Genomic DNA, 24,716 nt, shown 5'->3' on the forward strand with positions numbered 1-24,716 from the left:
AAAACGTTCACTTATTTACCTGTTACACAGGTGGCTCACTGGGATTTGAATGGCGGAGAAAGTGACAATTCTAGGTTGTTCGCACTCTGCGAAATAAGATATTTTTTTTTATTGTTACACTACAGAAATCGCACTCCAGTGCATCAGGATGGAATACGAATATAGTTCAAAAGAATTATTATTTTTTAAATATCAAAATAAGTACATTTATCGCTTCTGATAATTAAAGCACCCAAACTTTGTATTTCTTAGTATTTTTTTGTCAAGATAGGAAACCAGTTCATTTTCCAATTCACTGTTCTGGTTCTGTCCCGCAATTTCAAACATCTATTTTTTGTTTTTTTTAAATCCTGCGGGAACCTTTGAATAAAAGTATTACTTGTCGAGGAATCAAGCTATCTGCCTCTATACATAATTTTGACAAGATAGGTTGAGCTGTGAAGTTGTGCCTACGTTTTTAAAACACCCGTGAACAGTAAATGTTCTATGTCAAGTTACAGGATTCAAACTATAGGTAATACATGTATCAAATTGATTAGCCGAATATAGGTAACAAACAAATAATCAAATAAACAAACAAATAAAGTTGACAACTCAAATAAAGAAGGAAGGACAGAGATCTGGGAAAGAATAAAATAAACAATTTATTTGGTTGACCGTTGAGGGTACCTATACTGTATACACTGTCCTCTATTATGCGTACCATAGTACAATAGAGGTCGGTCTAAGAACAATGAATAATAAAAGTTCAATGGTACATAGGGAAATCCTTTTTTGAGAATTCCCAGTTGTTTAACTTGCCAAGACTTTATTTAATAACAAATTATGACATGTAATAAAAGACAAAGTTTTAAAGGTCAAATTATAGGATAAAATAAATTATTTTTAATAAGAAATTTTAGATAGAAGATACTTGCATAGAAAAGAAGGAAAAATGACTTCATTTGGTGAGGTGACACGACAAGTGCATTTGATAAATGATTTGATTTTGTCAGAAATGATTTGTGGTTGGTAAAACATATTAAATGCATATAAAAATTTAGAATAATACAGAGTGGGCTTATAAATTAGAAACATGTTAAATGTTAAATGAATGCATTACTAAAAATGTAACTATTCATTTAATGGAGTAAAACATTTTGCGTTATATTTATTGGATTCTATTGAAGGGACGTCTTAGAAAGTTTGGTGAAACTGATGAAATTTCATTGTGTCCGTCAGTCAGAGCTCCAATCTCCTGAATAAAGTTACGTAGTAACTTCGAATTAACAAATATTAGGTCAATCAGTGGGCTAAAGTAAAAAATTGAATCTTAAATTTTCCTATAATTATGGCTCTAATTTCGGGATATAGGGGTATTTTTTGAACCTTACATTAACCTGGTTGGTTATCATTGGAAAGCATTTCTTTAACAGGGTATAGCTCAAGTGACTTATTCGAATCCCCTACCGAATAAAAAAAATCGATCAAGTTGGAGGAGTAATTAGGATAACAAAAACATGAGAAAATTATGAACTAAAAAAATCTATAGATCACTTTCGTTGTTACTAGTTTTAATTTTTAGTTGACGACGATTATACTGAAGAGAAATTAGAATTCAGCAAGCATATGCTGGCAACTAAATACTGGTTTGCCCCTATATCGTATGCAAACAAAAAGCGATTTGTGTTAGCTCTATTGAAAGACGTTCGTAGTATTTGGACTCTATCACTACTATTGAAATCTATATGGAATTGTCGGCCCAAAGACGCCATGATGTCTGCTTGCGAGTAAGTTTTATTTCTCCTTCTATTCTTTTTATATACTTAACATGGTTATATTGCTATTCTGTCATGTTCAGTCTGGAGAAGTTAGCATCGCTTTTAATAAAAATATTTGTTTAGTTCAGGTAAAACCTCATCGGGGCCTGAGCGCTTTCTCCAAGCTACGGCTCTCCTACCGTCGATGCCGAAATTAGTATATTGGAGAAAGCGCTCAGGCCGCGATTGCCAGAGAGTCGCAGGTTCAAATCCTGTCGATTCCGAATATTTTTATATGCATTTTTAATTTATAAAATTGATAATTCCTCCAAGTGTAGGTAAAAACCCTAATAATAATTATAAAAATTATAAAATAGCCATAAACGTAGAGTATAAATAGGTCCAGAGGTACCAGCCTCTCTTGACATACACCACAACTTGTTTACTTGTTTATAACCCCCAATATTTCAGACCTAGAGTGTGGAGCAGCTATGATCAAGTGCCCATGGATCACGATAGGACCGCTCGACCTTTGTCACTACTTGCAGAAGTAATGATGAGTGACCGCCAATGGTTTCAGACTCTTGAACCTGTTCGTATCTAAATTGACTTCTAATTTATTAATTTAAATTGATAAAGTACTTAAAACTTGAGTAGCACCTGGTACAAAAAAGCATAAATATTGCGCTCATGTTTTGTTTGTTTGAAAATTTTTAATAAAATGTGTGTAATACACACACATATACAAAGTAAAAACATACACAGTAGAAACATAGACTAGAGAATGAGGCGTGTATATATTTATATATATAAATATATATATATAATTAAAATAAACTACTTATTCATTAATCTTAATACTACACACATATTATACAAAATATGTATAAGTAGGTATATACATATTTTATGCAGTATACAACGTACTTTACATTACGTAGATAAGAAAAGGTGTTTCAAACGCTACTTGAAGATATTCAGGGATTTAGCCTAACGTATTTCAGCAGGGAGGGAATTACAGTCTGACACAAGTATAGTATAGTATTTCGTGATATTGTATGGAACCCTGGAGATTGCTGTCAGCGGAAAATCGAAGCGAGTTCTGGCCGTCCGCTCCGTAAAAGATATATGGTTATTTCAAATAAGGAGGTGTTTGAGGAAAGATTTGTTTGTTTTTTAGGAACGCCAAGCTTTAGTTCTCGCTGAGTTGTTAACAGTAGCCGGTGGTCCTGTAATGTGGGAGGTTCTAAAGCGAGCCCAGAAAATATACGATCGGCACGTTGAGTTACAGTTGGAAGATTTACAGGAATGCAAAGTTGTTCCTGAACCTCTGCCGCCAAAGCAAACTGCATTAACTGAAACGGTAACAAAGTAAACAATTAAAGATAAAAAATTCGGGCAAAGCCGCAGGGCACATCAAGTTGTTTGAATAAGATAATGGCAGTTCCTACATTTATATTTATCTATAGGTTTTTTCAGACTCCAGCAAAGAAAGAGCAAGCAGTACAACGCAAAATTCCTCCGGAGGCTGAAACAGTACCTTTCGCTCCAGCTCCTGGTCAAGCTCAAAAAGAGGTTATGTTTTGTTCTGTGGCGACTAGACCAACGAGGCAGTCTCTGACGCTAGTCCAATATAATCCTGTAATTATTTTAGTTGGAAACAAAATTAGCACTATGGGCGTCGACAGTAAAGGCAATGAAGGATAGAATGAAGCTTGAAGAACTGGAGATGACTTTCAAGAATGGGACAACTAAGCTTTGGAAAGTTAATCGTCCTAAACCTGAAGATATGGAAACCGTTGATTTCGTACGTTTATATGATCAAGTTTTAGTAGCAGAGCTTATTGTGTCAGAGCTCGACCGGAGAAGTATTACTGCCGTGCTTTCGTCGCCAAACAGGCACATAACATCTACGCCTCAGGTTAAAGGACTTAGGGCGGCACTAATTATGGCGTGTTCTTAGTATTCTCAGCGACGTGTTGTTCTATTTTAAGGCTATGTCTTTTCAATTCCCATCAGGTGGATCTGAATTGTCCGTCAATTATTACTTTAAAAAAAAACTTTTAAACGTGTGTGTACTTATGTATCTACACCCGTTAGATGTTATACTTCTTTGGCGTAACAAGATAAAAATCTTTTCAAAAATTTTATATTTTGCTGTTTGTAGAAAAAACTACAAAGTATAAAAATATAGTTTTATTATAACGCATTATCTAGTTAAAATAAAGTATAATTAAATATCACAAAAAATAATACATCATGATTAAAGAAATTGACACAATAAACATAATTAAATTTGGAATACTAATAGACTCATTATCGGACAACCTTCACAGACAGGACAGTTTCACTCAACATTAAAATTTGATCAATTAAATCCCCGGAATGAGGCCCCAGTGAAAGTGTACACTGCCAAACCTTAAAGCTGGTAACTTCAGGGTGTCAGTTTTTTGTAACTGTGTGCGTGCGTATCGTAAAATTTACTCTCATCATTTTTCCCTAACGCTACAAAAGAAGTAGGTATAACTTCAAAAATCTAAATTTTCTAGTCCTCCCACATGATTGAGCGTGAAATTTATTCTAATCATAACAAAAATTAATAGCTGCACACTCACGTACATACTCATATATTTAGAGATGTGGTTGTTACTAGTTTAGACATTTGGGTAAATTGAATAAGCACCACGATTATTAATGACATATTACGAGTTGATCTCGGCTGTCAAGCTACCAGCTTTTTTGGTCTAAGATTTTTTTTCACTACATGTTAGCCCTTCACTGCAATCTGACCTGTTCGGTTCGGTTTCTACGCGACATCGTACCGAAACTGTAAATCGTTTAGCCGGCACGTCTTTGTCGGTAGGGTGGTAACTATGGCAGTTCTACACAGACGAGAAAAAAATCAGAAATAAATAAATTAAATTCCCAAATCCTCTGCGGGGGATCGAACCCGGGACTTACCGCTACGCTGGGGAGGTCGTCGAAGTATTGAATTTAATTGCACATTTCAGATCCAGTTACTTCCCTCAGCTATAAGCAAGCGCATTCTGATAAATTTGACTCATAACCAGCTTATGGACTGTGCCCGTGTTAACAAATATTGGGCATTTTTGGTTGAAGATATTCGTGCAGAAATAATTGTGAGACAAAAAATCGACGTCGAATTGGAAAAATTAAGAGTAAAGTTGTTAATCTTTATGTAACTGTTAGTTCACTTTACTTTACTTTTTTTTGTAAAGTACAATACGGTTAGTTTATTTTTTATTCGTTTATTCATTTGCATGCATTAGTGCTATTTAATTACGTATTTATACTTCATCTTTATTATGTCGATATTTATTTTGCCAAAATATGCTACCAAGCACACCTGTTCCACTAATAACATATAAACTGGATGAAAACGTCCTCGCTTTGACCTTTTTTTATAATGTGCTATAAAGAATTAAAACAAACAAGCAAACAGCCTATTGTCTATGTTAAATGTTTCAGGAGAATGTGATGAAGCATGATAGAAATCTCGATCTATTGAGTAAGTCAGAGCTCGGAGCAACAACGAGCTTAGAGAAGAGCTTTGCAGAGGCTACGCAGGCGAAAGAGCGATTCAGCGTTCTTGCCCGAAACAAGTCTTGTGCTGTATCACTATGGACCATAGTGAATAAACAGGGGAATAAACCTCGAAATCGCGCTGTTAGTACCTCCTGCCATAATTTTAGTCATTATCATTACCTATTTTAAACAATGAACGTTTAGTGGTAGACATACGGCTTCTGCAGGGATGACCAAACTAGGCTGTGTATTATTTAAGTCCTGCGAGTACTAAAGTATCGTGTTCTGGCTCAATTATTTTTCCATAATGATTTTCATATTTTTAGTTATTGGTAAAATTCTTCTGATGTTGCAAAAATGTATTCATGGATGGTTATAGGTATGACATGCGCGCGCTGACTTGCTTTGTCATTTTTTTAAATAAAAAATATAGAATTTGGACACATTAGTTAGATATAACGCCTATAGGTAGGTATATGCCGTACGACTACACTGGGTTTTAATAAGATAGGCGTTCCATCAGACATTTCAGTCTATCTGTCTGATGGAAATAAATGATGAAGTATGCCTATACTGGCAGGGACAGAGGCAGACTTTCAGTTGCTAGTTTGTTTACTTGTCTCGACTCTCGATGGAATTTATTATAGTAGTTAGGTACTTATCTACCTACTTCATGTCGTAGGAAACATTGAGGCTAAGATCGATCTTAGCCTCAATGTTTCCTACAGACTACAGAAGTAGGTACGCGATATAATTTCTATGCTTGTGATGGTTTATGAGCATTTCAAATATTTTTCAGAAACCTATTCGCAATTTAAACGAAATGAACGAACGCTTAGAAAGACGTGGTGCTGCAGATGAAAACATATGGAAGTGGTGTAGAAATGTTCTCAAAATCAGTCGGAAATATGATCGAATAAGACAAGTAAGATTTATCTCTCTGTTCTTTCCTGATAGACTGCACAGTACCCATTATCATGAGGTGAGATGAAATATACAAAGTATTTCATTAATAAATGAGAAGAGAACTGCTTTTGATGAATAAAGCAGGGATCATAATAGCGCTTATTTATTATCGATTAAAAACATAACCATAAATATTTTTCTAACGATCACAGATACCAGTTGAAAAGGGTGGGATACTTTCGATGGCTACCGAAACGTTCCCAGGTCCTGTAATGTCTAAAACTGTGAAAATACCGCTGGATTATCCACTTTTAATTGACCCTTCACGCACGTATGATGTTTTTATGTATTTTCTTAATTTCTTTGATGTTTCTAAAGATACTTTTTTAAAGTCTACAATTTTCATAAAAGTCGTCCTAACCATCTTTACATGTTTAGTTTGTTAAAATGTTTTTATTTATATCCAATTATTCTGGTTCTGTATTCCATTGATGTCCTCGCGCCTATGGAGGGTAGAGGTAAGGAGAGTCATCTGTGTATATGAAAAAGTGTCGTCAAAATGTATTAAATTAGGATGGCGCCACATTTGCATCAGGGTAACTCTTAAAAGAAGCGCCAAATATAAATATTGTTAGAGTAGGCTTGAAGTAGGATGAAAAATAAACAAGGAAGTATGGAGATACAAGGAAGTAAGGTTATATTTACCACAATATTTTGTACAACGTAAGTTGTTGAAATTCTCAATAATTAACTACTTTAGTCGATAATGACATTACATTTTTTAACTCGGCATACTTCAATTCATCTACGATTGCTACATTCATACCATACCCTGTGCATCTACCGGCGCGGTGTGTGGAGGATTGTTGAACTGTTATTTAGCGCAACAACTGGACACTTTTTCAACTTTTCTCCCATATAAGATGACTCTCCTTACCTCTACCCTCCATACTCGCGCCAAATCATCACTTTGCAGCCTTTTTTATCAAATTATTGTCTATGCTGCCAGACTGAGGAGTACTTAGAACCCAGCGCCTGGTATTAAAATTCTTTCAGAAGCGCTTAGAATAATGTAATAAAACCTACTCTACTGTATAGACCAGGCAGCACCATCTTGCGCTAGCCACCCTTAAACATCCTCTCGGCGAATATCCCTCGACGTTGTCTGTGGTGCCGATTCTGTTGTACGGTCCATACCACAAGCCAATGCTCTAAAGGTAAACAAGTATGCCATCAGATCACATGATCAAGTTTTGTGTACATTGATTACCAATTAATATGATTAAAACATTACCTCGTGATATTTTAAATGATATTATTTGTGCCATTTTTTTCACCATATTCTTTGTAGAAAAAGATGACAACACTTAATTAAGGTCTGCCAATTTAGAAATTTGTGTTCTTTAGAATCGGCACAACTATGACGTTAGCCCGGCTAACCGAAGTATAAAGGCCAATCGAATATTAAATAGCTTCTCTTTTCCAGTGTTCCTGTAAAAGCTAAGGAGACTGTTGCATATTCTTCAGCTGACGCGAGTATTCCTCAACAGAAAAAAGACCACCGATACACTCTTTGGTCAAATAATTTTTTAAATCTCTATCCAGTTTGCAAGATTTCATCGCACTTATCACCCTTTTAAATAAATAATTATTATAATTCAACATACACCTATCTTTTTACCTAAACAAACATGTTAGATGGTAATTATTTAGGGTTGGTAAAATTTAGGATGATAATAATTTGGATAGCTTGTAGTAAAAGCTTAATGTAATAAATTTATTCGATTAGGTATTGAAAATAATTATTTTTATAGATCTAAAGAAACGAAATATGGGCAATGCTGTTTGTTCAGAATTTAATACAAAACAAACTATTTCTTTTCTCTATTGAAGAAATCATTCCCATCTATAAATTGAACATATTATGGCATATACTGGCAATAATCATGTGCAATGATTTCCAATTTTAATAGGAGGGTTTTGATGTCAGTAGGCGCTTATAAAATGCATCTATATACCTTTGTTATATTTTAACTACTAAAAGATAATGCCAAAAATACATGGTTTATTTTGGTTTAATAAAGTTATGACATATACCTATAATATGCATATTTTTGACTTGTAAAATAATTAATTGAGTTATGAGCTACCTCATGCCTGTCACTATACATTCTTTGTTGCCAGTGAGCTTATAAATAAGATTGTAATATATTAAATCCATGACCATTCCAGTGTACCTAGTCCTACCTATTCAACTTGGCAGGTTATGACTCAGATACAGGACCTAGGTTATGATGACCGGATAAAAAGTACAGTTTGTGTCTATGGCCCTAATAGTGTCATAGAGCCTGGTCATAGACAATACCTAAATACTAAGATACAGTCATAAATCAATTAGGTAGGTAGTGTAATGTCATTTGTCAATGTTATTAAAAATAGTATCATTTATCTGTGAAGTGTGAAATTACGAGAAGGTACGGTTTCAAAAAATTATTCATCTATTTTTCTCTCGCGTAAAAGTAGGGTGTTGCTTATCCCTTTCTCAACCGTAATTCTGTATTTCTGTGCTATGATGACAAGTGTGTTTTAATTTGTGTCGAAGAGTTTATAAAGCTAACAAGAAAAATGAGCAAGCATATGTATTCCACTGCAAACCTCTCTGATAAAGAACTGAAAGAACAAGGAAATAGATTATTCAGCCTACGAAGGTTCGAAGATGCTTTGAACTGCTATACTAAGGCTATTGTAAGTTTTACCACGTTTACCCACACTAGTAAACTTGCTACAAAATTCTTTTGTAATTCAAATGAGTATACCAGAAATATCAGTCAATGTTACATACCTTGAACTGTTATTATGCAAAATCTGATAAACAGTACCGCTTCAGTAAAATACTTGAATATTGTAAAGGTGAGGTGCAAAAGAATTTTATTATTTTAAAGTATAGTACAAAGGGGTTCCTGTTTTTTATTCCATTGACACATTCACTTTCCTTATACATCTCAACCTTGCCAACCTTCGCTAGTCGGAGATGCAATGCAAGAAGAAGAAGATACTAGTTATTAGTTAGAAATTTCTGACTATTATTGCTAAAGAGATAAAGACTGATGCTGAAACTTTAAATTTTTCTTCAAGCTTTGCTTGATTTATTTTAAACGAAACACCACTGATTTACTGTATTGCCATTAAAATTATTAGGTTTTAAGTGGTATTTATGCAGCATTCAAAATGGTCAGATTTTAAAAAGAATTAAACTAAATTGAAAGTAAAATTAGTGACCAAGTAGTATTGATAATAAATCTGTTGAGTTTTTATTACGAGCATGGTATGCCCACTTTTTGTACAGTTTCTGACAGGAAGATCATCAGCCACAGTCTATTTATTCCAGCAAAGATGGGCTCAGGCTTACTCTCTCATCTGGGATGGAGATTAAGAAATAGGACCCATTTCCTTGCCATTGTGTTTTGGCAGGGTGGAAAAATGTTTCTAGAACACAATTTTGAGGTTTTATGCATATAATATCACATATTTAATGTGGTCATAGTCTAGTGGAACTTGTGCCTCTCTTTCAGCCCGGCTAGAATGGGCAGGTGACAATTATATCCCCGGGGGAAAGGATATAAATTTATCTTCTCCCACAGCTTTATAAACTCTCAGAGCACTGCCGCACATGTGGATATAATATCCAAATACTATATGTGTATTAATAAACGGGGGTAAACTTCTCCTATTCCATGTTCCAGTGATTTAGCAGGTGGGCACGTTAATTATATCCCTTGTCAGGGGATATAATCGGGGATATAATTTTTATCTCCCACCCATGCTAGCCCTGCTGGGGGGCTTTTTGATATTATGTTCATTTTGAACAATAAAATATCACTTGCTTTTACGGTTAAGTAGTAAATTTAAGTAGTAAATTGTGAGGAATCCAGCAGGATTCCTCACAATTTACTACTTAAACAATTACAATTTACTGCCTGAGAGTTATTCATAATGTTCTCAAAGGAAAGTCTTCTTCTTCTTAGGGTGCCATCTCCTTACGAAGGGTGGCAATCATTAGGGCTATTTTACTTTCAACACTGCTGCTCTTAATAATGATTTGGTGCTCTTTCCGAACCATTGTCGTAAGTTTTTGAGCCATGATATTCTTCTTCGGCCAGGCCTTCTTCTGCCTGCCACTTTACCTTGTACGATAAGCTGAAGAAGGTCATACTTTTTGGTGTTCCGCATCACATGACCAAGGGAATGTGGAGACTAGCAATTCACACTTTGCCAGCAAGGTGGACTACTGCCTGAGCCCATTGTATTCTAAGAGAGTGCCCTGTAGTTTGCCAGTAATGGGATGATGACGATGATGATGAAATGCTATGCATTCAAAGATATTTAATAAAATATGCATTCATTTGACCCAAACCTATAAAATTTCCCTGTGTATGATGAAAATAAACTTTCTTTAGAAAGAGACTGAATTATTTATGTACATTTGCTAAATAGCATGGATTCAAAAAGATTTGCTACTCTGGTGATAAGGTACGGTAAAGAAATATATTTTTTTTAGATAAAAAACCCATCGGTAGCCACATACTTCACAAATCGAGCACTATGTCATCTGAAAATGAAGCGCTGGGAAGAAACATGCCAGGACTGCAGGCGCGCGCTGGACATAGACAACAACCAGGTGAAGGGACATTTCTTTCTCGGCCAGGCACTGGTTGAGCTGGACTGCTATGATGAGGCTATCAAACACTTACACAGAGGTGAGTATATTATATCAATAGCACTGCTTCTCTTCTTCTTCTCTCTCTGGGCTTGTTTCCGTACTTGGCTGGCCGGAACCTCCCGTTGTACATAGTGCCACTGGTACGGCTCCCCGCTGGGTCACTCCAGCCAGCCGAGCTCACTCCAGAAGCTTAGCAGGCCGCCTAGGTCGCCAAGTGCTTCAGGGAGTGATGCTGGGGAGCCAAGTCATGCTGCGCATTGTTTTGCTACTCCTCTACATTGGAGCAGTATGTGAGTGAGTGTTTCATCTGCCTCCATGCATGCTCTGCACAGAGCCCTGTGATAGCCCTGAATTGACATCTTAGCAAATATTAAGCCATTTTCAGATTACACAAATTATATTTATATGCAATGTTTCATGAATAAGCTCATTATTACCTACAACAAAGTTAACACTCAAAGTATTTTGTTGACTTGATATCATTAGGTGATCACATTAAAATGATAACAGAACTAATAATGTCTTTCATATTGACCATATAAATACAGATTACAGTCTGTCTTATTGACCTCATAAAACCATAGTCTTTCTTATTGACCATTCAAATACAGACTGTATCATTGATTTGAATTGTTATTTTGGCGTTTGGTAGGAGCTCAGGAAAAAAAAAATTTAAAGTTATGCTTCAGAATTAAAAAATGTGTTATTAGTTTTAAATACTGCCCCAATTTTTCTAAACCTTTTTTAACCCCAAAACACTAATGTTTTGTTAATTTGTAAAAAAAACTAAGCTATTTAACTTATCAAGTTCATAAAAACTATCATAAGTAGACAATTAAATATAATCATTAATTGTTTTATAATAACAAAACATTAACAAATTGTATATAAAAACTGCAGTTACGTAATAACCTTAATTAAACATTCACTTGGACATGCATTATTAGTGAACACAGTAAGATACTCAGGGCATAATTCTCTCCATTAACCACTGAAGCTTTCTTAAAAGGCTTATGCCCGTTTTAAGAAATGCCAACAAGGCAATTCCTAGGCATACTAGGAAGTAAAGTTTAAGTTTACCCAAATAAATCTTTCCTCTGGCTGTTTATGAGGTCCCTTAACATTATGCACCGGCGAGTCAGTGTCGTAACTTTAGATGGCGCCCTACGTCGTAAGTTATCATCTAAAGAGTTGGTGTGTATTTTTTCTAGGCAACACCTAAATCATTAGAAAACACATTTAAGCGTTTCCTAGGCCTAGTGAAATCGAGTATTCTAGTCAGCTCATAAAAAGCAGCACCAGAAATTAGGAAGTAAATAAAACAAGGCGTAGTATTCAAACCACTGGCGCAAATAATAACTTACTCCCACACAACTAATTTTGTAAACCTCCCTTGTATAATCTTTACGAAGTTAAGCTGCTTCTAGTCACAACAAAGTAATATTTACTTAGCATTAGTAATTTTCTACTTCTATAAATAACTCCAGAAGCGGTTATAGCCTAGTCGTCAGGACTTCGGGCTTAATTACCGGAGGGCCGAGTTCGAAACCCGGCACGCATTTCTAACTTTTCTCAGTTATGTGCGTTTTGAGCAATTAAAACACAATGTTCTCAAATGTGTTAAGTCCACCAATCCGCACTTGGGCAGTTTGGTGGACTGCGGCGTAAAACCTTCTCAGCCTAGGATGCCCTTCTGATGGTAGTGGGCCGCTCATGGCTTGTTAATAATTATGATGCCATAAACTCACTCTTGGTGTCTTGGGCCAGCCTGCGTCAGTGCATATAAGTAGGTTGCGTTGGTTAAGGAATGTTGGCTAACTAACGACGTGGACGACTGCTGAAGGTTCATTTTGGCCTTTATTTTGTTTATCGGAGTCCACTTAAAGCGGCATCGGTATCAGCATTCAACATTAACACTTGATTACAATAATTTCTGACTCATTGGTCTAGTGGAAAGCAGGGTCGACTGTGGATCACGTGGTCCTAAGGTCGATTTTCTTTATTCCACTTGCAAATAAGCCATTAACTGCAAATTCACCTGGTGGTAATTGACGATGCAGTCTAAGATGGTAGAAGGCCCATACCGCCATATCTATAATCTGTTGCGACGCGCCGTCGTATCCGAGCATCCGGCTCCGCTTTCAGCTCTCACAAGATAGAAAAATGAATGTTAAAATGCAAAATGTAAATTGTTGATGTTGGAAAAGAGCAACTGCTGAGTTTCTTGCCGGCTTCTTCTCGGTAGAATCTGCCTTCCGAACCGGTGGTAGAATCACTACAAACAGACAGACTTGACGTTTCAAAAGTGCTTATATTAGGCCTACTTGAAATAAATGAATTTTGAATTTTGAACAAGCCACGGCCGCAGACCAGACCAGACACAGTTCAGAAATTTTAAATACTACTAAGCTGGCAGATACCGGTTATTATCTGCTACTAAACTGTCATATACCGGTTATTATCAGCGACAAGTTACAGTGATGGAGTCTATACAGGGTAAAATAAAATATACCAAAAAGCTCTCGGCCTGTAGTTGTTTACATTAAAACTAACAACTTTTGTTAAAGGTTCTTTTTAACTCGATATATTGTGAAATATTAAATATTCAATATCTTACATAGATAGATACTCTACTTGTTACTACTCTGTAATGTAACATCGGATTCAGCGCGCGAATCACGATTCTATCGTGCGGTCATTGACCCGAATACGCGAAGTTGTCGAGTCACAATCATAATTTTTTTCTATGAAATAAATTAATACTGAATTTTAAAAAGTCGTAGAATAAAGTTTTTAGTTTTAGAAAAGGGACTACAAGACCGAGAACTTTCTGGTATTTTTCATTTAACCCTATCTATTAGCCAAATTCCATTAAGATTGGTGTAGTGGTTAAGACATAGTAATAAGCAAATAAACAAACAGAGTTTCGCAATTGGTAATATTAATATGGATTGAGTATATTGCAGCTAATGACTTGGCACGCGAACAGAAAATGAACTTTGGCGATGATATTGCGGCTCAAATTCGTATCGCCAGAAAAAAGAGATGGAACGTTCAAGAGGAAAAGAGAATAGCACAAGAAATTGAACTGCAAGCTTATGTTAATAGGTAAGTGACCTAAGGAATACAATATATTGCTTGCGCAATTGCGAAGTTCTGCGAAACGTGGAAGGATCTGTACCATACCTTTTGATATACCCTTTTTTTTTGGCGTGGTGTAAAAGCTTTTTTGCTACCTCCGACAATTTTTTTTTTTTATAAAGAGAAAACGCCTGACGCATACCACTCCGTTGGGGTAAACGGAGTAGTTGTGTGGGACTTGCACCCACTAAAAACTCGTGTGTGTCCCTCGATAGACCTATAAGTGAGAGCACGGGATTCACTTGCGTATTCACCGCACTCTCGCCAAGGTTTTGACCCCCCAATGCATAGCGGTTCCCAACGTCAATAACCTGATGCTGACGCTGCCAAATCCTCCAGAGGGGCGCACTACACGGCACGCCACTTTCTTTGGCCTGTCATAAGTTGGGTGACAAACTTCCCCTTTAATTCGCCACCCGCGGGTGCTATCTCCGACACTTCGAATTTGTAGTTAGGAATTTAGGTTAGCGAACACGCATTCTTTCAAACTTTCTTTGAATTCGTGTACATTTAGAAAAAGGTAAAAGTGCAGTTTTATTTAGCGTTTTGGAATCAATTCAACCTCCGTAACTATTATACTAACATACTACTACTATTATCATCATATCAACCCTTTACCGGCCCACTACAGGGCACGGGTCCCACAATGAGAAAGGTTTAGACCGTAATACACCACGCCGGTGCAGTGTGGATTGGTGGACTGTACACGCCTTTTAGAATATTATGGAGGCAGGCAGGCATGCAGGTCTCCTTACGGTGTTTTCCTTTATTGTTATATATTTTATTTGTACTTATATGTAATATATATATACATATATATATATATTATAGTTATATTTATATATATATATATATATATATATATATATTATTTATATATTTTTATAATTTTAAATCTTATTTATTGCACCACCCACCTCTTTTCTATGTTTTTTCCTTTTACGCCATTGGTTGCCTGGAAGAAATCGCTATGTAGCGATAAGGCCACCAAATTGTACTCTCTTGATTTGTATTTATATCTCTGTAACTACTTTTTTTCTTTGGTGTACATTAAAAGTGTATTCATTCATTCATTCATTCAAGTGATATGTCAATTACTTAAAACGCACATAACTTGGAAAAATGAGAGCTGGGATTCGAGCTCGGCCCCCCGATAGTGAAGCCGATTTCATAACTACTCTGCTATCACCGCTTCTACTACTACTATACCATTCTACTACTATTATATATCTATACTGAATGAATGCAAGTGATATTTAATTAAGTTGAACGTATATAAGCTGAAGTCTTAGATATAAGATGATTTAGACTCCATTTGGTTTGAATCTCGACAAATCACAAAAAAGGTAAACTTGGACTCCCTTACTATGAAAATATTTGTTTTTTAGGCTAATAAACGAAGACTTGCAACGTAGAATAGAGTCGATAAAGTTAGAGAACATGAATGAAGAAGAGACCAATAGCAAAATAACAAAGGTCGAAGAGGAATGTGTAAGTATTAACTTTGGCTTTATCATTAAAATATATATCACTAGTGTTACAGTAATTTTATAAAGTGGGTAAATAATTATACATTTGATTACTAACCAATGTTCATGACATGGAATTAGTGGGTATTTTGATATAAATACGACTGCATTATCGATATACTCTAGTCCTACATGGACTCGAACGATGCAAAGATACCTCCCGGTGTCTTAGTCGTTTATCACTAGATTGGACCGAATTACTTCCTAAGTTAGACTTTATCGTACCCTTACGATTACCTAGACATAAAGAGATTCTACACATACCTTTAACTCTTATTTATTTTTTTATTCCACTACAAGTTAGCCTTTGACTGCAGTATCAGTGTATATGCAGTAGTAGTATATGCAGTTACGCCAGAGAGGTCGTCAAACTAAAACTAAAAAACAGATTAAAAAATTTTATTATCCGTGTTTCTCGCCTTAATAATGCTGTTTACAATGACCCTGACATTGACTTATTTTATGGTAATATGAACAGTGTACGTCGCAAACTATCAGAAAAGCTGTTGCATGTTAGGTAAATTTACCTTACAGGTATAGTTTGCTGCATTTTTGCTGGGTTCTACCAGGTACCCTTGTTTATATAATACTTATTTATAAAAACTTGTTATTAGTTTTAAGCGTTGCAGTTTTGGCGCAACGGTGCGCGCTGTGAATTTAAATAGGAGTTCGGGGTCGATTCCAGCAGGGGCAATATGGTAATTTATAATTACTCAACGTTCTTTGGTCTGGTTAGATGGGAGGTTGTGGCCGTGGCTCGTTACCACCCTACCGACAAAGACGTGTCGCTAAGCGATCTAGTGTTCCGGTGCGTACAGAAATCCTTTGTGGGGATGGGTATATGCTTTTATAACATGATACCGAATGTAAGATACCTTTACCTAAGTTTAAACAATATATTAAAACACATTTAACAAATCGTGGTTACTACACGATTGATGAATTCCTTAACGACAAGGCTGCTTGGAAGTAGGCCACTCCGGTCTCATCTCTCACAAAACAGATTTCGCGACAGAAAATTCTTGTTAAACGATAGAATGATGTTGGAAAACAGCAAACTGCTAAGTTTCTTGCCGGCTCGTCTCAGTGGAATCTGCCTTCCGAACCGGTGGTAGAGTCACTACAAACAGTGCTTATAAAGTAGGCCTACTTGAAATAAATGAATTTTAATGACGCGTAGAAACCGATTAGGGATATGAATACCAGACTCCCTGACAGGTTAGCTCGCTACCATCTTAGACTTAGTAGAGCTACCATGCATTATCACTTACCACCACCATATGTGACATTGCAGTCAAGGGCTAAACTGTGGTAAAAAAAAAAGTATAATAAATTAAAATAATAAAATATCGTCATCATCATCGTCCACTGCTGAATATGGCCTTTCCCAAGATGCGCCATCACACCCGATCCTTAGACTACCTCATCCACCCACTCCCTTTGATTCTATTATGAAAATTAAGCTTAATTAGCTATACTCCGCGAACAGCAGGAGAATCTGTATTGTGTTATTTTTAATTTCTTCAATCCGTATACTCCACACCAAACAGATCCTCGGCAATGTAGACCCTCATTCAAAATATATTTTGGGTTTCCGCAAAGTAACGACTGCTTCTATCCGATACCCCTTTACTCTCTTTATTTCGTCGGTCGATCGTGCTGGAGGTCACTCAACGAGCTAAAACGAGGGCTATGTTGATGGTAGAGGTTATGAGTTTCCTGTAGGATAGAATTAGTTATGAAGAGATCCGCAGTACAACCAAAGTCACTGACATCAGTGGCGTGCACTCCATACATTCACAAAAGCATTGCCTACCCTAACATTGATATATAACTCGATTAGGAGGACACTTTAAGCCATCTTATTTTTATGCCGGCAAGTTGAAAATGCAATGGGGAGGCCATGCTTGTCGTGGGTGCGATGGCCGTTGGATCAGGAGAGTTCTAGAGTGGAGACCACGAACAAGCGAGCGAAGTGTGGGGCGCCCTCCAGTGCGATGGATCGACCACATATATCATCATCACATAAACCCACTACCGGCCCACCACAGGGTACGGTTCTACTGCCACAGTGAAAAGGGGTAAAGGCCGTAGTCCACCACGCCGATCCAGTGTGGATTGGTGGACTAATAAAAAGGCAATAATTAAAAAAAAACTGTAGACAATAAGCAAAAAATATACATTGTAACTACCTTTTCCCTGTAGTTATTTTTATGACAACTTCGTCCTTTCTAACATCAATACTTCTAAATTTAAATACTGTTAAATTTCCCAGTGGCTGAAATGCTTTAGTAGTATTTCTAAGTACCCTACTTTATCTTACCAATAGTTCGAGGCCTTTGTTATTGTTTGAACTTAGAGGATGGGAATGTGAAAGAATTATTAAAAAGTAATTAAAAATGCCTATTCGTTTTTTTTTATCTGTGATAGATTTGACTTCGTAAGTTCTTTAACATTGCATTATATCAAGCAAATGTCACTGTGTACCTTATGTACCTGTACTTTGTAAAAAGCCCGTTCAGACTTCGGAACTTATAAGTAACGCTACTTCATACTACAAAGCATGTTACTGACATTAATATCTTAATGACGGTGCATAGTCAGTACATATTTGAAAATTTTATGTATGTCCATAAAAATATAACAAAATTTGAAAAGAAAATGGAAATGGACTGTTACAATGTAACAATTCTCGATGTGCAGCATACTAGGCTACATAAAATTGCAAATTAATTCAAGGGCAATTGTATATTATTGTATAACAAATAACGAATGATGTAATAAAGAACGAAATCTTTAAGTTTTCTCTCAATGAGTTCAAAGTTTATATAAAACGTAAGCGTACAGAAGAATTCTGTAATAATATTAAGGATTACCTAAACGATAAACAGCTTGGGTGTGAATCGCTCTAACTTTATAGCTTAATATTAATTTACTGTGAGATGGTGATAGCAAAAAAAAAATACCCGGCTAAGTTTGTTATGGGCTCTTTTTAGACCAGGGCGCGAATGGAACCCTAGTAGTATTAGGTTTAAGTTGGCGAACGAAGTTATCAGCATCCCCTTACAATTATGTAAACAAATATGTATGAACGCTTCATAAGTGCCTGTGATAGGCCTACATGAATAAAGAAATTTTGAATTTGAATTTCGAATTTGATTAATGTTGATATGTTGCTTTGATGCTTTTTCAGAATAACTACAGCAGTGAGCTGAATAATTTATTTTCAAGAATGGATGAAAGAAGAAGGGTATGTGTTTTACTCAATATAGTATCACTTTATGAAGGCTCTTGAGAAATATCTCTATAAGATGCTCTTTTATGTAGTGATTTTGTTTGTCGGCTTTGTTCAATGTGCATTTGGAACGTGACATTAGTTTTAAGATAACAATTAAAATAGTTATCACCATCACATAATCATTACAATAAATATACATATATGAAAGCTTAGAAAGAGTAAGTAATGCTATTCTATTTTGTTTTAAAATCAATCTTGGATGGGATTAAGTAATTTTTCTTGCATGTATTTTTCTTTTTTTGTGGTAGATATGCTAAAAAGTGTTAATACAACGTGTAACGGAATTACGAAATACTGTTTACGGGTGCAATAAGTATATTACCCCGTAAAAATATTAAATCAAAAGAAGCACATATTTTGATACAAACGAATTCAAAACATTCTAAGTTTTTAGTACCGACACGCGCATAGTACTTACGCTACGCGACGCATACCTAATATAGTGTCAGGAGTCACATGATTTTAATTTTGCATGTGATATTAGGGCTTTATCTGGTTTCTTTCAGTAAAAATACTATGGCAGTGGTTTACTCAAAAACTATTAGGGTTTTCGGTTTCACATATAAGTTTCAGAGACAATACATAATGTACCTCTAACGCCTGAGAAGTTAATACACACTCGTACATATCTTATGTTTATATCTAAGATGAAAATTTTTATCAAAATCGTTTCAGCAGTTGAACCGTAAATAGCTACAAGGTAGACAGATAAACTAAAATCGAGTTTCTCTGCAATGACAGCCGATTGGCGAAGTTTGCAGCGGCCCTGCTTTCTGAGCCCAAGGCCGTGGGTTCGATTCCCACTACTGGAAAATGTTTGTGTTATGATTGTTTTCCAGTGTCTGGGTGTTTATATTTATATTCTAAGTATTTATGTGTATCATTCATAAAAATATTCATCAGTCATCTAGGTACCCATAACACAAGCTACGCTTACTTTGGGGCTTGATGGCGATGTGATTTACTTATTTATTTATAAAGTCGAAGTGAAAACTCTTTTCAAACAGACCTATAGAAGGCACTAGTAATGCGTGATATCCTAGTGGGGTTAAGGTTTCAGCTTCGGAAACCTAGTTTGATTCCCTGCTCGCACCGCGGAGCTATGTGCGTTTTAAACAATTAAATACTTCTAGTTTTCACGGAGAAGGGAAACACTATGTAAACCATGAGAATTCTTCATAATGTTATAAAGGCGTGTGAAGTCTACCAATCCGCAAGAAGCCAGCGTGGTGGACTTATACGTAAACCCTTCGCATTCTGAGAGGAGGTCCGTGCCCGGTAGTGGGCTGTATAAATAAATGAGATGATGTTAATAAGAACATTCGTAAACTCAAAACTAAAGCTACGAGCAGTGGTGTGCACTTCATACATGCACAAAAGCACTGCTTACCCTAAAATTGAAATATAGCTCGTATTTGTGTAGGTGGAGGATTTTTGTCGTTTTATGCATACCCTGGTAAAAAACCCGGTGCACGCCACTGGCTACGAGGGTTCCAAACGCGACCTGGTTTAACAAGTGATCGATTTAAATATTAGTTAATCTCGTATACTTGCGATATTTGACGTCACGAATGACGTATTAAGCTAGAGGAACAGTATTACGTGTGCTATTGCGTGTCAAAGTGCTCTAATGGGATCATTTCGCGTACAATTCTACGTTCCTTACGCCTTCGCATTTCACACCGCGCAAAACGGATTATGTGTTTAAATACGTCGATACGCGGTTGTTGAGAAGTGATGTTACGTTGCGGTCACATAATATGGAGCTAGTTTTGTATCTATCGGTTAAGGTTTGGATGTCTCAACGTTTGTAAGTCCCGGGACTCGAAACGGCGCTCAGTCTCGCGCTGCCCTTTACTTCGAGACTTCTCGGAATAAAATTAGAATAGACTTAATGGTTTGAGGGATAAATGTACTTATCAATAAATACATAATTTTAGTAGTAATCAACCGCGCATAAAACTTAAAAATAACATTATTTAACTACCGAGACCCGAGGTAACCAAATTTTCAAAAGACCCGGGACTTTGAGACACGAGATGTCGCGGGACCGAAACCGAGATTTGTAGCGAGATTTTACGTGATTAAGTTACTATAACATTGCATCTCTTGGTTCTGTTTTTGTACTACATATATGGTAATAAAATTAAAAAATAATATACATAAATACTATTATAAGATCAATAATTGAACGTCCACTAATAGACCAAAGCCTCTCCCAAAGGGTTTTTCATAGACAAACCATCACAGACATAGATCTATCATCGCAGTAGATAGTAGTAGCACATAGGACGCCGCTTTCCGCTCTCCGTTAAATTTCTCGAGTAGTTTCGTTCCACGGACGGTGTTGGCGTGTCGGTATTCTGATCATCATCATCATCATCATCATCATTCTGATCAACCTAAACCTAATCAAGTATAATGTAAACCGAAATAATACTTCACAGTCTGAAGAGGTACATTGTGTACTGTCTCTGAGACTTACCTGTGGAACCGAAAACCTAAAAGTTTTTGAGTAACCACCGCCATAGTTTTTACTGAAAGGAGCCAGATACAGCCCTAACATCACACGCAAAATTTAAATCATGTGACTCCTGTCACTTTATTAGGTACGCGTCGCGGAACGTAGGTACTATGCGCGTGTCGGTCTTTTATCTTCAATAGGGTTGTCATAAGTAAATACTTAGAATGTTTTGAATTCGTTTGTATGGAAAGCTAAATATTCTTCTTTTGATTTAATATTTTATGGCATATACTTATACATCCGTCAATCGCCATCATATTATCACATCAATCCATTGCCACAGCCCACTACAGATCACGGGTCTCCTCCCGCAATGAGAAGGGGTTAAGGCCGTAGTCCACCACGCTGGCCCATTGGTGAACTCCACAAACCTTTAAGAATATTATGTAGAACTCTCAGGCATGCAGGTTTCCGACGATGTTTTCCTTAACCGTTGAAGCAAGTGATATTTTAATTACTTAAAACGCACATAACCTAGAAAATTTAGAGGTGAGTGCTGGGACTCGAACTCGGTCCCTCGAAAGTGAAGTCGAGCTATCATCCTTCAATATTGTTTCGTAACCCTGTTACACGTTGTATAATGTAAACAATCTTTTTTTTACATATTGTACGTTTTTCATTTTATGTTAGAAACGTGACGTGCCGGATTATCTATGCGGCAAGATTAGCTTTGAAATCCTCAACGAGCCCGTCATAACACCCAGTGGCATCACATACGAGAAAAAGGATATAGAGGAACATCTTGAGGTAAACTATTTTAAATCATACAGTTTAAGTTTTGCACGGTTATTTTTTACTCTATCACGGTTATTTGCGCATATTTTTTCACAAGTAACTGCCATCTTTACAGGGTGATTCTTAATGCACCGTTATATATATTACTGTTTCTCATTGCTTATAGGATTTTTTTTTATAAAGAATAAAAGACATTGCAATTGCATTGCGGTCACTGTTTTTTTTATATATATCGGCGCAACGACATATGAAGTTGCTAAATTGATTACCCTAAAAACTAAATTGATTAAAGATAAATTGTAATTGTTATTCTCATAATTAAAGATCATTAGCTAATTGATGTACACCACCTGTAAACAATAGATTGCTTATCACCCCACCTGGGTGTTCTTTATAAATACAGAATGTTCAGTGTCTTGCGGATCATTCTGGCACGAGTAGCCAAACGTCGTGATAACTTTTTTTAAGTGCAATAAACAATTATTTGGAAAAACAAGTCCTTATTACTGCTAACATGGAATGTTACGTTAACGACGAGGAAAATGACGTCAGTATTGCTGACGTCATGTTTTTAAAAATAATATCGCGTCAGAGGCGCCGTCATATATATACCGGGGGCGTTGGCGTATCCTTAAAACAGATAAAATCTAGCTAGGATAGCCAGTTCGCCAACTCGTTATATGTGTTATTTTGATAAAAGAAAACAACGATATTATTATTATTACTGAGTTGCCGTTGCAATGCACAAATAAGTCATTCTGTATATAGTACTTGACGTACTTATTGTATAATATGAGCTCAAAGTACATTTTTGTCTGAAATATGTAGAAGTATTGTACAATAGAAAAGGAACCTTATTGTCATAAATATAAGGGCTCACTGAGTTGCCGTTGCTAAAGACAAAAAAGTCATCGTGTATAGTCAAGTACTTATTGTATTATATGAGCTCAAAGTACGATTTTGTCTGGCTGTGTCTATAGAAATATACTAATGTAGAAAATTACCCTCATTGTCATAAATGTAAGTTTCGCGCTTATTGTAATGATATAAACCTAAATAATGATTTAAGAAATACAAAGGGGTAGGAATATTATTAAAATAAATACCTTTAACCTTAGGGTCTGACCTTTTTTACTTAAAGTAAAACCGAAGTTACCCTACCTGCTTTTTTAGATGAGCGTTAAAGTTACTAAATCGTTCATGAAAGCAATTTAAACGCGTCCATAATAACGCATAAATAACATGACTACGAAATAAGGGACTACTGATACGTTTAAAATTTGTTGTTAACTTATTAATGCAATAAATCGCAGCTAAATGATGAGTAGACTCCAATAGACATATTTCTAATGTTGTTCTATCTATCGTTAGATACTATATGTACGTAATTATATATCTTTCTAATCTATCTTTAATGAAGTAAGAATGAAACTATGTAATTGCATTTTTGTAAGTTTTTTTGTGCTAACAGTATTCATAATACCCATTGAAGTACGTTGCTTTGAACGATAAATACATTTATTTGTTATTATTATTAAACTAATTTTCATTTTGAATTTCGCCTCAGAAATAGTTTTATATTAACATTTCTTAAATAGAGTTCAACGTGTACTTACCACGATAATATTTTGGGATTTGTCTATTGCCAAAATATTGTCGTTGTATGTACCCGTTAAACTATGTGTAGGAATAGTTTAATTTAGTTTTATATTAATAAAAAACAATAAAATCTGACCATTTATTATCTGTTAAGACGGGGATTTTACAGGACTACGTTTAAATACAAACCATTTTTTATTACAGCGGGTGGGACACTTCGATCCGGTCACTCGAGTGAAGTTAACAGCGGACCAGCTCATCCCTAACTTCACTATGAAGGAGGTCGTCGATGCTTTCCTACAGGAGAACGAGTGGGCACTCGACTACTAGTCGATTCATCAAGTACATTGCTATTGTGATTACGTCACTAGTGTATAAGGGTCGGATTTCTTATAAATCTATTTTTACGATTAAGCGTATCTTTAGCAGCACGCACCGTACCGCATTTCTAAGGGTACGTTCAGATGATACGTGTTAAACGCCAATTTAACGCTCGCTAACCTTATGTATAATGTACACACGGTCTGAATTTGTCACGCGTTTTTTTGTATACATACCGAAAACGAAGTATATTTTTATCTAGCCTAGGGCCTGTATCACCACTTTGCGATTAGTGTCGGATAGTCTTTGTCTCTCGACTTGAATAAGAAAGTGACAAAACCTACGTTTGGGCTATCAGTTAGGTGTTGAAACAGGCTTTAGAAAACTATGAAGAAATTGAGAAATACCTATAACATAAATGCATAGTACAATGTACGTAGCAAGTACGTAAGTTTTTATGTTAAAAAACGCAACTCTGAACTTACGTTAATATTATGTGAAAGTTGTTAAAACACACAATTTCGTTGTAAAATGTCAGATTTATGTTATGACGTTTTTATACTTAAAAGCGTACACTAGCGGCTCGATAAGGAATTAGAAGTAAAACGTTAGCTGTACGGTAAATAGATGGTCTATGCACGTCGTATTCACGCGTAGA

The 24,716-nt window shown here is 35.9% G+C and overlaps 2 protein-coding genes across 2 annotated transcripts; both read left to right on the top strand.

Annotated features, from left to right (window-relative positions):
* Positions 1 to 934: 934 nt before the first annotated feature.
* LOC120629451 lies at positions 935 to 7,831 on the top strand. Its single transcript, XM_039898392.1, has 11 exons — positions 935 to 1,007; positions 1,565 to 1,769; positions 2,211 to 2,331; positions 2,920 to 3,102; positions 3,219 to 3,314; positions 3,394 to 3,546; positions 4,751 to 4,918; positions 5,229 to 5,426; positions 6,085 to 6,210; positions 6,404 to 6,522; positions 7,678 to 7,831. Exons 1-11 carry the CDS (start codon positions 935 to 937, stop codon positions 7,829 to 7,831), a joined length of 1,596 nt encoding a protein of 531 aa, XP_039754326.1.
* Positions 7,832 to 8,655: 824 nt separating this feature from the next.
* Positions 8,656 to 24,360, top strand: LOC120629112 (E3 ubiquitin-protein ligase CHIP). The gene is made up of 7 exons (XM_039897887.1): positions 8,656 to 8,936; positions 10,750 to 10,948; positions 13,878 to 14,019; positions 15,441 to 15,543; positions 18,775 to 18,831; positions 22,034 to 22,150; positions 23,942 to 24,360. Exons 1-7 carry the CDS (start codon positions 8,817 to 8,819, stop codon positions 24,065 to 24,067), a joined length of 864 nt encoding a protein of 287 aa, XP_039753821.1. The 5' UTR covers positions 8,656 to 8,816; the 3' UTR covers positions 24,068 to 24,360.
* Positions 24,361 to 24,716: the final 356 nt, after the last annotated feature.

Source organism: Pararge aegeria, chromosome 14, assembly GCF_905163445.1.
Source record: "Pararge aegeria chromosome 14, ilParAegt1.1, whole genome shotgun sequence".
Taxonomy (NCBI): domain Eukaryota; kingdom Metazoa; phylum Arthropoda; class Insecta; order Lepidoptera; family Nymphalidae; genus Pararge; species Pararge aegeria.

Coding starts and splice junctions, on each gene's coding strand:
- LOC120629112 (XM_039897887.1), top strand. CDS start 8,817: ATGAGCAAGCATATGTATTCCACTGCAAACCTCTCTGATAAAGAACTG. Junction 14,020..15,440: donor CTGCAAGCTTATGTTAATAG/GTAAGTGACCTA, acceptor TTTGTTTTTTAG/GCTAATAAACGAAGACTTGC. Junction 18,832..22,033: donor GAATGGATGAAAGAAGAAGG/GTATGTGTTTTA, acceptor ATTTTATGTTAG/AAACGTGACGTGCCGGATTA.
- LOC120629451 (XM_039898392.1), top strand. CDS start 935: ATGACTTCATTTGGTGAGGTGACACGACAAGTGCATTTGATAAATGAT. Junction 1,770..2,210: donor GCCATGATGTCTGCTTGCGA/GTAAGTTTTATT, acceptor CCAATATTTCAG/ACCTAGAGTGTGGAGCAGCT. Junction 4,919..5,228: donor TCGAATTGGAAAAATTAAGA/GTAAAGTTGTTA, acceptor TAAATGTTTCAG/GAGAATGTGATGAAGCATGA.